This window comes from Musca autumnalis, unplaced genomic scaffold (genome assembly GCF_047663935.1).
Source record: "Musca autumnalis isolate F117 unplaced genomic scaffold, ASM4766393v1 scaffold_1, whole genome shotgun sequence".
Lineage (NCBI taxonomy): Eukaryota > Metazoa > Arthropoda > Insecta > Diptera > Muscidae > Musca > Musca autumnalis.
Window position 1 is genome coordinate 190,803,232 of NW_027411644.1, and position 16,107 is coordinate 190,819,338.

The window sequence follows — 16,107 nt, forward strand, 5'->3', positions numbered from 1 at the left end:
TGACCATGGCATTTTACATTTCTATGATAAACTCCATTCCTAATGTCAAATGCGGAATACTTTTTTGTTAATATTTAATAAAAATAATTTAATTTGTCCACTCACAACCAACTTATAATAAATCATACATACATAACTTTATTTGCATAGTATACAATAGTATAGTCCTGCATACATGCATTTATAAAAGTATTTCATATTTGATTACGGACAAAAGTTTACTTACGTAATTGAATTTCAAATCCGGATGCATATAATCAACGCCTGCGACATAAAGAGAATGGAAAATTATTTGTATATGTGTGTATGTGCGTTTGTTTGCAATTAGTTAATGAAAATATATGTTTTTGTTTCTATCTGTCACATTCACTTACCATCATCCATAATCGCAGTGGTCACATTCTTCCCAGTTATACCCTGATCCCAGGCTGCTTGAACATTTAAATCCAAACGTGCCTTACCACCATTTTGCCCGGTATTCTTTAAATACCATTGAAATGGAAAATACGGATCTGTGGGTTCGGTACTTTCAGAACTCGTTTGTGTATTGTAGGTGGCGTCGAATTTCAAACCGTGAATAGCATGGACAGCCGGGCGTAGACCACGTTTGACACGTTTAAAGCCAGGCTGTTGTACAGCAGTGTGAATCTGTAGATAAACAAGAGAAAATTTATTGCATTATTGAATTTAATTAATTTCAAGTAAATTAAGATTGAAAACTGTGAGGCAAATTTAGTTCATTATTGAATTTAATTAATTTCAAGTAAATTAAGATTGTAAACAGCGAGGCGGATAGTATCTCAACATACATTATAACACCTGACGGAATTTCGTTCTCAGTGTAAAAACACTCGGCGCGACTTGCAATAAGGCCTGAAATACTATTAACCATATTAAAAAGACAAGGGCAGTTCATACCGAGATCTAAAGGCCCTAATACATTTAGGGAGTTATATACTTATTGGGGACCACCTTGGTGCAATGGTAAGCATGTCCGCCTTGCACTCAGAATGTTCGATTCCTGACCAGAACATACATTTACTGAGTATTTCAGTCATGCAATATTCCTCTGCAAGTGGTGTCGTAAGACACGCCTTTTTGACTCGGCGATAAACAGTAAGTTTTTTTATGTTTCCAATCTTCGACTTGAAAATAAGACTTTCAACATTGAACAGATGGAAAGTCCACTAACAGTCCACTGTCGACAGAAGCTCATGTTCCTGTGTGATAAAAAACGGTCTGTAATTATGGGCGGGGACGACATCTCGGAACTCGGCGACATAAATTACAGTTTAACAACCTCATAGCAGAAATATAGCATAATTTATCATTGAGGAGGGTTAAGCTATGGACACAACAGTGATTCATGTCTTCAGTCAAGATATTGCACCTCAACCTGTTGTAAAGGATACTGAACCGACATGTTCCATCGGACCGGGCGACAAGCCATAACTTATTAAGCAGAAGGCATAGGAGTAGGAAATTGAAAAGAGAGAATAACCCACCAAAAGGACCGATGGTTTGGCGATACCTCTGACCTCCAAAAATGCCACAAAAAGTTTGACCTTCAGCGAAAGAGAATGTCAGCTGATTAGAACGAATCTTAATTTTGTGAGGAGGCTTAAATATGTTGGAACTTACTGTTATGGTGGCAGTAAGCCTTTTGCAAATGCGCAACCTTAAACCGTAATGCCATCGGCTATCCCATCCACTGCAAAGGTGAATACAAAGGTGACAACTTAGTCTCAACCGGTGAATACTGTGACGGTGTTGAGTCCTCTAAATCTCCTACTTATTGCAAGTTCTCCATCAAGAGGACTAAGTCACAGTCCTCCAAGAAGACTCTACAGAAGCCAAAAAAGGCGAAGACTAAATAAAATTCTCTGAGATAGTTTCGCATGGCTGCTCAGCTGCCTCACTTCTAAAAACCTCATACCAAGGTAATGAAGATGAGACAGCTGGTGGGCAGAGAGAAACCTTCCGACAAAGCTACAAAAGCAAGCAGACTGTACAGTCAAAAAAAACCGAAATCACGGCCAGTTGTTGTGAAGGGAATAAGGTTGTCTGACAGACGACAACCATTTCGTCCGTTTCGTATGCTTCAGTGACTATGAATGCCAGTTCTTCTGAGGTTTGCGATCATTGCCAAGACTGATCCCAGTGGGTATATCAGAGATACGTCATTGTTTGCTAATGGAGGGTCTTCTCAGGAACATCCTCATCTCAGACGCAGTGGATAAGAGCTCCTTCTCTGCCAGTTTCCTAGACTGACAGTCAAAAACACAGGCTTATTAATGTCCAGAAGATTGCATAAATGTCTTATCCGCAGCCCTGTTAAGTTGTTGCAGCAGCCTTAAGTGGCTATGGTGGTCGTCAACAAGTTCGATTAACACCCTTTTCTTTTCCCTACCTCTCCGACCTATCTACTATCCTCCTACTACTTTTCTGCCTTTTTGTTTCTTTTCGTTGACCACTTCAAAGACCGCCAAGTTTGATGAAGGTCAGTTCTTCGCAGGAACCTAGACAAAGCTACGCGGCGATGGACAAGACCGATCCCAATGGGTATATCAGAGATTACTATCAATGACTATTGGTTGCAAGGGAAGGGTCTTCACAGAAACATGCAGGTGTTGTGGATAAGTGCAACGTACAGCTCTTTCTCTGCCGTTGTCCTAGACTGATAATAAAAAGACACAGGCTGTTTGGTGTCCATGAGATTGTGAGATCCGCAGCCATGTTAACTAATCGCAGGAGCCTTCACAAGTTTAATTATTTCATGTTGTCTTTTCCACTTCTCTGTTCTACCTACTCTCCTCCTACCTCTTTTCCGCTCTTCTCCCATCATTATCGCCATCTACGGTTTTTGTCTCTTTTCAGGATGAACACAATGGGCCAATGGTCTCCAGATGAAGGGGCTGTAAACAAGCAACGGTATTCAATAACCTATTTCCTTATGCAGGGAGTTGATGGTATTAGCTCCCTTTAGGTAGGCTGACATGATAAGAGGGTTTCGGAGTCGAGGAATTTTTGGCTCGACTCCGACTCCAGACGAGTTTATTTCACGACTCCGGCTCCGACTCCGGGTCGACTCCGAAAGTGAATTCCTATACCACCAAAAATGAATAAAATATGCACAATTTTTTAACTTTTTCCCCTATTTTGGCCTATATAGGCTAACGTGTTAGTCTTACCTTACATATTCATTAGATAGGACAAAAAATAGCAAAGTTAGAAAGTTTTTGTCGGTTGTCCTTTTTTGCACGAGTATATTCTGGACGTAATTCATCCGCGTGAGAAAATCTTTAAGCTTTCAAAATTTGGGGAAATGAAGGGGCAATACAAATCATAAGGACTACATGCAATAAAAATTATGATGTAAGCCAACATTTTAGTGTGCTTAGCCTTAAAAGGAGACCCTCAGTTGTAAAGCTCAGTAAAAGCCATTTTTCATGATTTTTTCCGAGAACATACATAACTTTTTAGCAGATTTTTTTCTTCATCTGAAATAGAAACCCAGCAAAATAAATTGGAAGTAGTGCAATGTAGACTAGTTCTTTCACGGCATGTTTTTATGCAGTTCAAACGTAGTCGTGAAAAAGGCACTCCATTCATTCCTCACATTTTAATCGCATTTGGATGCAATCCAAAGAATCACATCCATTTGTCACATTTTAACAACATCCGGAGGCAGTTCAACGGAGTCGTGAAAAAGGCACTCCAATTCCTAACAATTTAACAGCATCCGGATGCAGTGCAAACGGAGTCGTGAAAAAGGCACTCCGTTCACTGCATTTTATTAGCAGTTGTTAGAGATCCCTACATGTACATAAATCAGTTTGTACATCTCTACAAGCAGCGGAATACATTTCCAAAAAGAGATAATCGTGTTAACATTTCCAAACATTTGTTAATACAAACTAAATAATATTTAATTTGTGGACATTTTTCCGGTAACTCACGAGAAGAAAATTTCCCAATGGAGTGCTGTTGGAGTACATGTCGAAATCTTAACTAGTGATGGGAAGACACTATCAAACCCATTTAGCAGATGAAGCAAAAGCACTTAAGCTTGGATTAAATGAAGAGCGGAGGAAACACACATGTTTGCGATTGAATTCAATAAAGAATTTTCATAATTTGTGTTAATTTAATAAAGTTATTAATATTTTTGTTTTACACAAATAATAAATGCACTTTATTTTGTTATAAAACACGTGCTCTGGACTGCCTCCTATTCTACCCCAAAGGGTCAGTTAAAATGCAATGCCAAGGGGTCAGTTAAAATGCAGTGCCAAAGGTTCAGTTAAAATGCAATGCCAAAGGGTCAGTTAAAATGCGGTGCAATGAAGTGCCTCTTTCCGAGACCACTCCCTTGTAAAAATCATGAGTGAAAATGCATAATTTGATGCACATCCAAATCACTTGTACATATCATTTAACTGCCTCTTTGGAGGCAAACTTTTCGCTGGGAAGATATTACGAAGTTTTGAGGCCGTCTACAAAACCATGTTTTTATTAAAGCATTTTGCGATGCCAGCTCTAGCTCGAAAACTAATAAACCAATTGCCATATATTTTTGTGACCGATTTCGAGAAAAACGCAGTTTATATGCTGCATACAAAATAAAAGAAATTTTTCTTATCCAACGATTTCTGGGTTATGGCGGGATGAACCTGTGGATAATCAACAACGAATTTATTATGCCCTAATTCAGAAGCGTAACCATCCCATTTTCACATATAGTTAATAGATTATGCGAAATTTACCAAAATACATAAGTAAGTAACGGGTAAAACTGATAAAGGACCATGAAAACGTGACAATATCGATTTCTTGGATATGGGAAACCTACATATAATTTTCAGTGGAACATTTTTGTAGAAAATTTCATTTTGTTTTACTTTTCGAGTTTAAGAACAAAAAGAAAAGGAATTGAGCTGGAAGAACAGCATATTCGACAGAAAGGTTCCTCATTCTATTTAACTGAAAACATGTCATCTAAAAATGATGAAACAATATCTCCAAACAGAGATATAAAGCTATTTTCTCAATGATTGATGGGGGTCAATCAAAAAATTCATTATGTCATAACTCAGAAATTTCAGCTTTGGGATCAGTTGGGGTTCCCAATTGGGGCTTTCATTCCTAAAATAAATTTTTCCAACCCCAGATCTTGACTTCCATTTTGTGTCACAGGGTATTCAGTAAGATTTCCCATAGGGACCACAATGTCTTTAATAGAAGACAAGGATGACTTCTCATAAAAAAACAAGATGAGAATACCAATAGACCTTTGTGAGAAGACCAGTAAGACTTCTGACGAAAGAGGTTAAATGTCCAATCTTAATTCGATTGTCATAGAACTTTACTTTTGTTTGCAAAAATGTGAAGAATCAATTGGATCAACAAAATAAGGATGAATAGACTACACTTCAGAGGATAGTTTTTATTTATTTATTTAAATATTTATTACAATTAAAAATTATAATAAACTTATAGCTAAAAGCACTAGCGACTACGGCTATCGGCTTCAGAGGATAGTATATATCCTGTGAATTGTCCTTTAACTTAGTATAATATACCGTTTGCATATATGTTTTCTTATACCTTTCTTTTAAAATAAATAATGATTTTTTTGTTGCCCGGAGTCGGAGTCGAGTTATTTTTTTCGACTCAGACTCCGACTCCAGCAAAATTGCTCGACTCCGACTCGTAGACTCCGACTCTGACTCCGAAACCCTTCATGATAACCTCAATAAGAGTACCTTATCTGGAGCTGGGCAGGATACTGAAGTTAGGCGTTCCGAGGATTGGCTTAACCTTGATCTTACCATAAGATTTGTCACCAAGCACACTGGAGAAGATTATCAAAGAAAAAAAAAAGCTTTTGCAGATCAATTATCATCATTGTAAATCTACTGCTGTTGAACTCCGGAAAACCCTCTCAACCTTAAATAAAAAAGCTGGATGTACTAAGCGGTACTACATAGGCTATATTCTACGCCTCAGTTAGTGACAAGGTGCGAAGATAGTGTATAGGTGCTACAAATAACCTTAATTTAATCGTTCTATATAAGATGTTACATCACCACACTATGGGTAGGGGGAGCACGCAACAGACCTTTAATTATACCCTCAGCATTTATGCTAACCAGGGTATATACACTTTCATACGGGCAAAATATGCCTCATCGAAATAATGGTTTTAGACCCCAAGTATGTTTGGACGAAATGCGTTTCAGACAATTTAGAGTTGATTTAGCCACGTCCGTCCGTGTGTCTGTCTGCCTGGCTGGAACGCAGATAAATCTGGAACGAATCAACCGATTCGGTCCAAAATTTCACTTTCGTAATATTTTGTCCAATCTTAGTTTAAGTTCGAAAATGGGTTGTATCGATCCACTGTTTCCGGTAGCTCCCTCACAAAAGTTCGACAATTTTCGATTTGGTTCTCTTGAAATTTCGATTAGACTTTTATGAGGTTTCAATATGAATTCAATCGGTTCACTCCTTCGGGTACCTCCCACACAAAACTTCGGAAAAGTTTTGTTTAGGGCCTGCTCTCGAATCGCTTTGATTTTTGTTTTAACAACTTGTATTCACTGTCCCCTATACGACGGTACGAGTTTCATCAGGGGCAAGTCAATACTTCCTGAGAAAATAGCCTGAAAGATGCACACAACCCCTATGGCGTCGTCGTTAGTGGTTGGTGCGCATGATAACTCTCGAACGGATCTGCCGATTCGGTGCAAAATTTGGCCTTTGTAATATTTTGTCCAAACATAGTTTAAGTTTGAAGATAAGCCATATCGGTCCACTCCTTCAGGTAACTCCCTCACAAAAGTTCAAAAATGTTCGGAAAAATTGTGCGAACGATAACTCTTGAAGGGAGTGACCGGTTTGGTCCATACTTTACACATCTTAATATATCTATCAGATATAGATCACGTTCGAATGTGGACTATATTTCTCCTCTCCTTTTGGTACCTCCCACACAAATTTTCGGTTAATTTCACTTTTTGTTGAAACAACTTTCGTTCGCTGCCTCAATTACGACGGTAAAAGCTTTTCCAGGGCAAGTTCATACTTCTTGAGAAAACAGCCCGAAAAGTGTAAAAAAACCCCTATGGCACCATATGTAATGGCTGTAAAAACCCCTATGGCACCACATGTAGTGGATGTAGAGCACGACAACTCTTGAACTGATCAACCGATGTGGTCCAAAATTTGGCCATCGTCATATTTTGTCCAAGCTTAGTTTCAGTTCGAAGATGTACAACTCCGGTCCATAACTCCCAATATTTATCGATATCTCTTGAATGGAGCAACCAATTTGGTCCAAACTTTCGATCTCCTAATATTTTATCCAAACTTAGTTTAACTTCTAAAATGCCCATATCGGTCCTCTCCTTGGGGTACCTCCCCCACAAGTGCAGAACAGACCCTAAGTTTGAAGAGCCTTTGGAAATGTATACCGATACTGCTCATTGTGGTCCTGCTTACAGCGATATTATGTTTTCCGTGGACAAGTCTATCGAAAAGATATGACTCCCAGCATAAGATCCACTTCCATAATGGACAATGTCGGTCCATTCCTTTAAGTACATGCTCCGTAACACTTTTAAACTTAAATCCTCATCCACATTTTTTCGACAAGTTCAAATGCCCAAAAAGGACTACAAAATTCTAAAAATACCCTAAGTACGTACATTCGATCTGTCCGTAGATGAAAGTTTCAATTCACATACTTATTCACTTGTTTTATCCTCGATTTACATGCCGTATGAAGACTCCGACGCACCAAGCACTGTCACACAAAATTTGTTGGATGAGCTAGGGAGCATAGGTCTGATAATCCTTGGATGAGACCCGAATGATCACTAGTGAAGCAGAGACAGAAATACCAGAGGTGAGTCCAAATTTTCAAAATAGATTAAGGGGCGAGTTAATTGATATAATCCTCAACAACATGGATGACTCTGAAGAATTGGAGGGTATCTGAAAATGTATTTTTTTGGGACACATTACGATAATTTTCCCAATCTCTATACTCTAAGTCAATTAGGGTCCCTAGAAAACCAGAGGAGAACAGATAGGGACAAATTCAGAGCGCCGCACAGTGGTTCAGAAATCGATTTTCCTGGCCAAAACCCCCATTGTTTCCCAATTTTGGAAAAACGGTATTTTTTGCAAATTTCTGGAGAAAGAAACAGCTATTTCCCAGAAAATATAACGGACATTGTATTCCTTGTTTTTTGTTAGGTAGTAGGATTGTAACCTTTAAGAGTCGTTTTAATAAGTTACCGTAGCGTTTGCACGAAGTGAGCTATATTGATTTTCCTCAGGTACTAAAGTGAAATTCCAAGTTTAATGGATTAGAACTTTTAGGGCGCAGCTTGGAACGAAGTTCCGTTTTCACACAGTGATGTACGAGATATTTGAATACCCGCCTATAATGATAGAAGTTACTGTGCTTCGAATTAATAGTGTTTCGTTTTTCTGAACATCTTTATCACTACAACTTATCTAAAATAATTTCCAAGTAACTGGTAGTTTCCAAATAGTAGCAATTATCAGTCTTCCAGCTATAATATTTGTTATTAATGGCCTTTTCATATAGTTTTCTCACTAGAAAATAATTCAATTATAACAATTTGTAACAATGGTACTTATAAAGAAATCATTTATTATTGTCGTTACTTACCATTGGATGACTTTTAAGTAAACGGGTATGGGTAATGCTGCGACGAGACCGAGCATGTGGCAAAGTCCGATGTTTAAAATGATACTCATGTCCATTGCCACCCACCAACTGTAATGAAAAAAGAAAAAAAAATATATGAATTTTGCGAAAAAAAAATAATTCCTCTAATAAAACTGTTAATGGATTGATTTCTGTTTTTCTTTTTTTTCTGAAATTGACATCACACAGTTTCAAGTCCAAAAGCAATAAGAAATTCATAGAATTTTTGATTGAAAATTTTTAATGGAAAATACAATTTAATTTGCTGTCGTATTACACGTTCTTGTTGTAGAGACTGATGATTGGCTGGGTGGAACGTACAGATGATCCATTAGTAAGAAATAGAGTCAGGTTATTATTAACGACATTTTCAATTGCACATAAATCAATCTACAGAGTTTATTTGACGTTTATACATGTTTTACCAATACTTTTTACAAACGTCATTAAAAGTAAATGTCAAAAAATAATGAAAAAGTCGATGTCCACAAACTAATGAAAAAGTCACTGTTCACAAACTTTCATCACATGGAATTTTTAATTTTTAGACAGTTAATATTGTTTTTGTTCTGTTAATACGATTTTTGTTCAAATTGAAATACATGTATTTTGTTTTTGTATTTTTGATCGCACACGCAACACGCAGAGCTATAGGTTTGACCCAGATACCTAAACTCAAAGACATTAGGGATAATTGAAAAAATATTTTTTTAGTTATAAACAATAAAAACAAAAAAAAAATCAAAAAAAAATATTTGAAAAAAAAAATGATTTACAAAAAAAGTCCGTAGGGACGTTTTCACACGGCCGTGAAGTTCAGAACTGTCAATGGTTAATGGTTCTTTTCTAGCTTTTGTACCCTATGTAATGTGATACATTTAACCATATTATGGTCGTTATAAGTTCAACAGGGAGCACAATGGTTCAAGAAACGATTTTCCTGGCCAAAAATCAAAATGTTGTCTTGTCACAGATATTTAATTTCTATATAGGATTCGATAGTAAACAAATTGAAACTAAGGAAACCAATAAATTAGATCAAAATATTGGAAGGTGCGGGCGTGGTGTGCCCCTAAAGACGAACATTTTCCCCATTTTTGGGAAATACGTAATTTTTGCAAATTTCTAGAGAAAGATAACAGATATTGTGTTTTTTTTTTTTTTTTTTTTTTTTTTTTTTGTTAGGTAGGTACTATTGTGGCCTTTAAAAATAGTTTAAATAAATTGCCGTAGCGTTTACAGTACATGAGCTATTTTATTTTTCCTCAGGTACTAAATTTTATGAAATTCCAAATTTAGTGGAGTAGAACTTTTGTGAAACATCATGGAACAAAGTTCTGTTTTCACAGAAAGATGCCCGAAGGTCTCCTCTTTCAGTCCATCTATACTTTTGAACCGGTTCCGTCATTTTAACACTTTTTTAAATTTATTGAAGTTACATGGGTAAAAATGTGTGTGTTTTCCCATATGAATTACAGTTTTTTTACACAAATTAATATTTTTTGGAGTGTATGAGTTTTTATATGAGTTTTATAAGTTTTATGAAAACCCAAGGAGTATTTTCTTTAATTTTTTAAAACACATAAATTTTTTGTAAATAATTTTTTTATATTTTTGAAAAAAAATTTTTTGAACAATTTTTTGTTTGGTTTTTTGGTATTTTTATAGTTTATTTATTGGAGTTTGACCATCTTTAATATATAGGAAGATATAAAAAACATAAAAACACTCATAAGTTCTAAGTCAGAGAAGCCATTACATAGTCGATACGTCCGAAGATTTGCTTTACCACCAATGAAACGAGGAAATTAACAAAAATCATTAAAAAATGATCTTCGCCCTAAAAAGGCAAAATTTCAAAAAATAAAAAACAGGCTGAGCCCGGCTGGGATTTGAACCCACGTCCTTGAAAAACATATCAAAAAATGTTGTCATGGCGTGTTAGCGTTCAAAGCCAACTCATAACTTCAAAGTCAGCGCAAAAAGCGTTTGTCATGAAGAAAATACATTTCTGTGGCCAAGTATCCGCGTTAATGTAGAAAAACACATTTGCATTTGAAAAACGATAAGTTCTAGGACAGAGAAGCCATTACATAGTCGATACGTCCGAAGATTTGCTTTACCACCAATGAAACCAGGTAACGTAATTTGGTGACTATGTGGGTTCGAGTCCCTGGCTTTCCTTTTTCACTTGCAAATAATTTCAGATCATCAAGCTTAACTCTAAACCAGAAAATTAACTAAAAACACTCATATTTTGATGAAAAATAGTAAAAAATTTAAAAGTTTAAATTTGACCTTAAATTCCTCTGCAAATACCAGACCGAAATTGACTATTTATTATTCACCGGAAAGCTGACTGTGTTATCGGTCTAACAAAAAAAGAATTATGAAAATACCTCTATCTGTTCAAAAGTTACAGAATTTTGATTCTGAACCACTATGGGGCGAAGCAAAAAATTTGTTGGCACCCCTATCCCTTAATTTTTTCCACTTGAACTTTATATATGAAATGTTATATTTGGTCAGCCCTAATGAACATATACATAGCTCATACAACTCTTTATTCATACAACGTGGAATATGTTTATGTTGGCGCAATTATTTGATAATAGGAGGAATTTCTTAGCACCCTGTCCAAAAATCACATGCTAGACTGTTTCCATCTCAAAAACCTGAATTTTTCGGAGAGGATGTTCTTTAATTTAAAATACCGGTAGCAGCTAAATACATATATGCCATATTTTGTAACCATTTGGTACTAAACTCAGACTTTACTTCTGAATGTATATGACTCTAAAATATATATCGATCTGTAGTGCGATTCTCTAACTCATTTTTGGAGTTACCGACAAAAATCGGTAAAATCAAAATGCTTATAATTTCGCTAATTAACGATGTTTGTCGGTAAGTTAGCGAATTTTTCATTCATAATTTTGCGTTTTAATTTTACCGATTTTTGTCGGTAACTCAAAAAATGAGTTAGAGAATCTCACTACTGGGCCCTATTCCACGAAACAACTTATCAACTTTTTACTTTGCACTTGGCAATATTTTTTGAAAATTTTCACATTTTTGTGTTCAAACAATTAGAAGTCGGTTAAGCAATGTCTGTCTGGCTGGCTGGAGTGCATAACTCTCGAGCGGATCAAGCAAGTTAGTCCAAAATTTGATCCTCGTATATTTTGTCCATGATAGGCCTAGATCTGGTTAGAATATGGAATATAGGGGTCCCCTCCTTCGCGTACATCCCACACAAAATTTTACAAAAGATGCCCCCCTAAAAAGGCCTTTGTACATGAGCCACAAGGCGGTAAGCGAAAAGCTGTGTTTAAGCAGAGACACCTAAGTAAATAAATAAGTTATGAGCACGATTACTAACGAATTGAGTATACTATTTGGCTGCAACATAACACATCGCAAAATTTCTTCCAACATTACATCACATTTCACAAAGGACCTTATCGGAAAACACCTTCTGACATAACTAAATCTACTCCAAATAGCCCAGTCAAAACAGACAAACATATAAAGGGGAAATAGTAGAAATTCCTACAAAGCTACTTTGTGGAGAGCTATGGTTTGTCCTTGGTGTAATAATATAAGGTGTAAGTGACAATCATACGGTTTTGAACTTTTTTTATAAACTGAATTGTCAGAATATATTAGGATCTGCCCCGAATATTCCAAAATTTAATAAATAGATTTCCTGTAAATTTTTCTGAACTATTTTGGAAATACCCTAGTATTCAAATGTTGACATTTAGTTCCCATAAAACCATGTTGTTATTGTAAAATTGTTAGTTGTTGTAATTCATGCAAACACCTTACTTCTTACACCATGGGTTTGCATTAGAAGCAATGTCCTAAAAGTCCACATCGATCCCATGTGTGGAAAAAATTTTCGAAATCAAAAGTATTTTTAGGAGGCCTTATTTATTTTTCTTTAATTTTTTCTCAAAAATGGTACGACTTTCCGAAAACCGGCCAACGAAAAGTGTCTATATCAAATAGTGTCTACGATATTTAGCGGGTTAAATGGACCAGAACTTTTGTGAGAAAATTGGTAAACATTTTTAGTGAAATGACTATATCTTTATTCCCGGAAACTATGTTAAAACCTTACTTACTTACTTACTTAGCTGGCCTTTTACAGAACATTTGTTCCATAAGCCGAACTAAGAAAAAATAACATGGCCTAGCCATCGCAATCGTTGTATCTCGATTCGTTCAACTATATTGATGTCATTGTATAGTTGATACAGCTCGATGTTCATACGACGCCGATATTCGCCGTCAACACAGATTGGCCCGTAGATCTTTCGAAGAATTTTTCTCTCAAACACACAAAGCACTGCCTTATCTGCTTGAGCAAGTACCCATGCTTCGGAACCATACATTAGCACGGGTAGTATCAGTGTTTTGTACAGTGTTATTTTTGTTTGACGAGAGATGGCTTTATTCCTAAACTGCTTACTCAGCCCAAAGTAGCATCTGTTAGCCAACACTATTCTTCTTCGTATTTCACAACTGATGTTATTTGTTGTGTTTATGGCGGTGCCGAGGTAGACGAAGTCCTTTACTACCTCAAAATTATAGGTACCAACATTCACAGATGGTGCGGTGTTTATGGACATATTACGCGTCGATACCATCAACTTGGTTTTTACGCCGTTTACTGCCAGACCAACTTTAGCAGATTCTCTTTCGACTTTGCAAAGGTGTCAGTTACTTCCTTTACCGATCGACCCATGATGTCAATGTCGTCGGCATAAGCCAGTAACATATGGCTGTTCGTGTATATCGTTCCATTTCTTTTGACCTTCGCGTCTCGTATGACCTTTTCCAGCAGGATGTTGAATAGATCACACGACAGGCCGTCTCCTTGTCTGAAACCTCTTTTGGTAGTAAACTCTTCGGAGAGGTTCTTTCCAATTTTAACTGAGGATCTCGTCTCAGTTAATGTCATTCTACAAAGTCGAATGAGCTTTGCAGGAATACCAAAATCAGACATGGCTTGGAACACCTTTGAACGTATAGGGCTGTCGAATGCTGCTTTATAATCGACGAAAAGATGGAAGGTGTCGATCTGCATTTCTTCAGTCTTTTCCAGGATTTGTCTCAAGGTAAATATCTGGTCAATGGTGGATTTGCCAAGTCTAAAGCCGCACTGATAGGGTCCAATAATTTCATTGACCATAGGCTTTAGTCTCTCACACAATATGCCAGATACTATCTTATATGCAATAGGGAGCAGACTTATGCCCCTATAATTGGAGCACACAGTCTTATCACCCTTCTTGTGGACTGGACATAGGATGCTCACGTTCCAATCGTCGGGTACGCGTTCTTCCTGCCAGATGGTGCTAACTAGCTGATGCATACACCTTATCAGCGTGTCGCCTCCGGTTTTGAACAGCTCGGCTGGTAGGCCATCTGCTCCTGCCGCCTTATTATTCTTCAGCCGGTTTATTGCTGTCCTTACCTCATCTTGGCTGGGCGGTATACATTCAATACCATCATCTGGGATTGGATCTGTGGTATCTTCGCCGTCTTCACGGATACCAACAGTTTGGAAAAATGTTCTTTCCATATCCTGAGCACACTGTCTGTATCAGTTACCAAATTACCTTGTTGATCTCTACAGGAGGATATTCCTGTACCAAAGCCATCAGTTTGATGCTTCACTCTTTGGTAGAATTTTCGGACTTCGTTCTGTCTCCTGTACATCTCATACCACGGATTCTTTGGTGGAGGTCTCTGGTATCCAAGTACATACTGATTTTGCGGCTGTTTGCATGGAGTGGGCAATATTTTGCCATTGTGCTGATATGTTATCGGGACGAGAAGCGCTATCATTAAGCAATTGGGTCAGTTGAGTGGAATATGCTGTGGCTATCTGTTGTGTTTGCAGCTTGGCGATGTCCAACTTTCGTGTTGTGTCTGTCCGTGCTTTATTTGCAACGTTTAGACGGGTACGTACCTTTGCTACAACGAGGTAATGGTCCAAATCTATGTTTGCTCCTCGGAACGATCGTACATCCAACACGCTCGATGAATGTCTTCCATCTATCACAACGTGATCAATTTGATTTATTGTTCTTTGGTCTGGAGACAGCCAAGTGCCCTTATGAATATCGAGATGCTTAAATCTGGTACTGCTAACTACCATGTTTTTTGCCGCTGCGAAGTCTATCAGCCTCATTCCATTGTCTGATGTTTCACTATGTAGACTGAATTTCCCAACTGTTTGTCCAAAGATATTCTCCTTTCCAATTTTGGCATTAAATTCGCCTAGAAAAATTTTAATGTCATGGGCAGGACAACGGTCATATGTTTCTTCTATGTTAAAACCATGTAAGTTATATAGAAGAGGTATGCTTGAACTTTCCATTGATGCTAATTATGTTGATGTTCGTGGTCAGATAACAACGTTACAGACTAGTATATACAGGCTGTGGGTAGTGTAACCTAAATCACGCAGTTATAGTTCAATACTGACAAATGTTTGCACGACTTAATAGTTTTGGTTAAGGATAATAATTGTTGATAATGATGGGATAGTATTTAGCGTGTAAAATTGACCATAACATTTGTGGGCAAAATATCCAAATTTATTTCTTATTAATCAGTAACTGTAGAGAATTTTCACTGCTACATTTTCTTTAGTACCGTTTCCAAGCTAAATCCTGAAAGCCTAAGAAACCCTAAAAATGTTATCTTTGAGCGCGATTTATTTAAAAATTCCTTCGTCGATTTTTTGTTTTTATTTTTCTCATCTATGAACATTGTATATTTAAAATCTGCAAAAACTTCCCAGGTCTAAGCACCTTCCATTCAAAGTTAGTTAAGGCGCATCGTGCATGACATTGTTCTGTAAGGACACAATATAGTCAGTTCCATGTCCCAATTTCAACTTCTGTATCTCAATAATGGTACAACCTAGGAAAAAGTCATAAAGGTCAATCTTGTAGAGAATTTCCACATCTACAACAATTGTTCTAATCCCACTACAATAGAAGTTGCGGTTTCCAAGCAAAACCGTGAAAACCTAAAAAAAATGTGAACATTGCTCGCGATTTAAAAAGCGCTCCGGCGATTTTTTTATTTTTCTCATCTATGAACATTGTAATTTCAGAATCCGCAAAAACTTCCTAAGTGTAAGCACCATCCATTCAATGTTGGTACAGGCGTACAGTGACATACAAGCGCGTTTTTTCGTTGATAGTTATGGTTTGTTTATAAAGAACTACGTTTACCTTCCATTCTACCAAATTTCGCAACCATGATAGAAAAGTATTAAAATCATGGTAGAGAAATTAATTGATGCAAATTCCGATGCTGTACGCGGTTTTGAAGTTTTA

At 37.0% G+C, this 16,107-nt stretch overlaps 1 protein-coding gene across 1 annotated transcript in view; it reads right to left on the bottom strand.

The window, feature by feature from the left end:
• Positions 1-16,107, bottom strand: part of amon (prohormone processing protease amontillado) — a 288,241-nt gene that overhangs the window by 66,460 nt on the left and 205,674 nt on the right. Inside the window, exons 2-4 of the mRNA XM_073959324.1 lie at positions 8,705-8,812; positions 375-648; positions 227-264 (exon numbers count right to left, since the gene is read on the bottom strand). Coding sequence (XP_073815425.1) covers positions 227-264; positions 375-648; positions 8,705-8,812 — 420 coding nt within the window. The remainder of the gene's footprint in view (positions 1-226; positions 265-374; positions 649-8,704; positions 8,813-16,107) is intronic.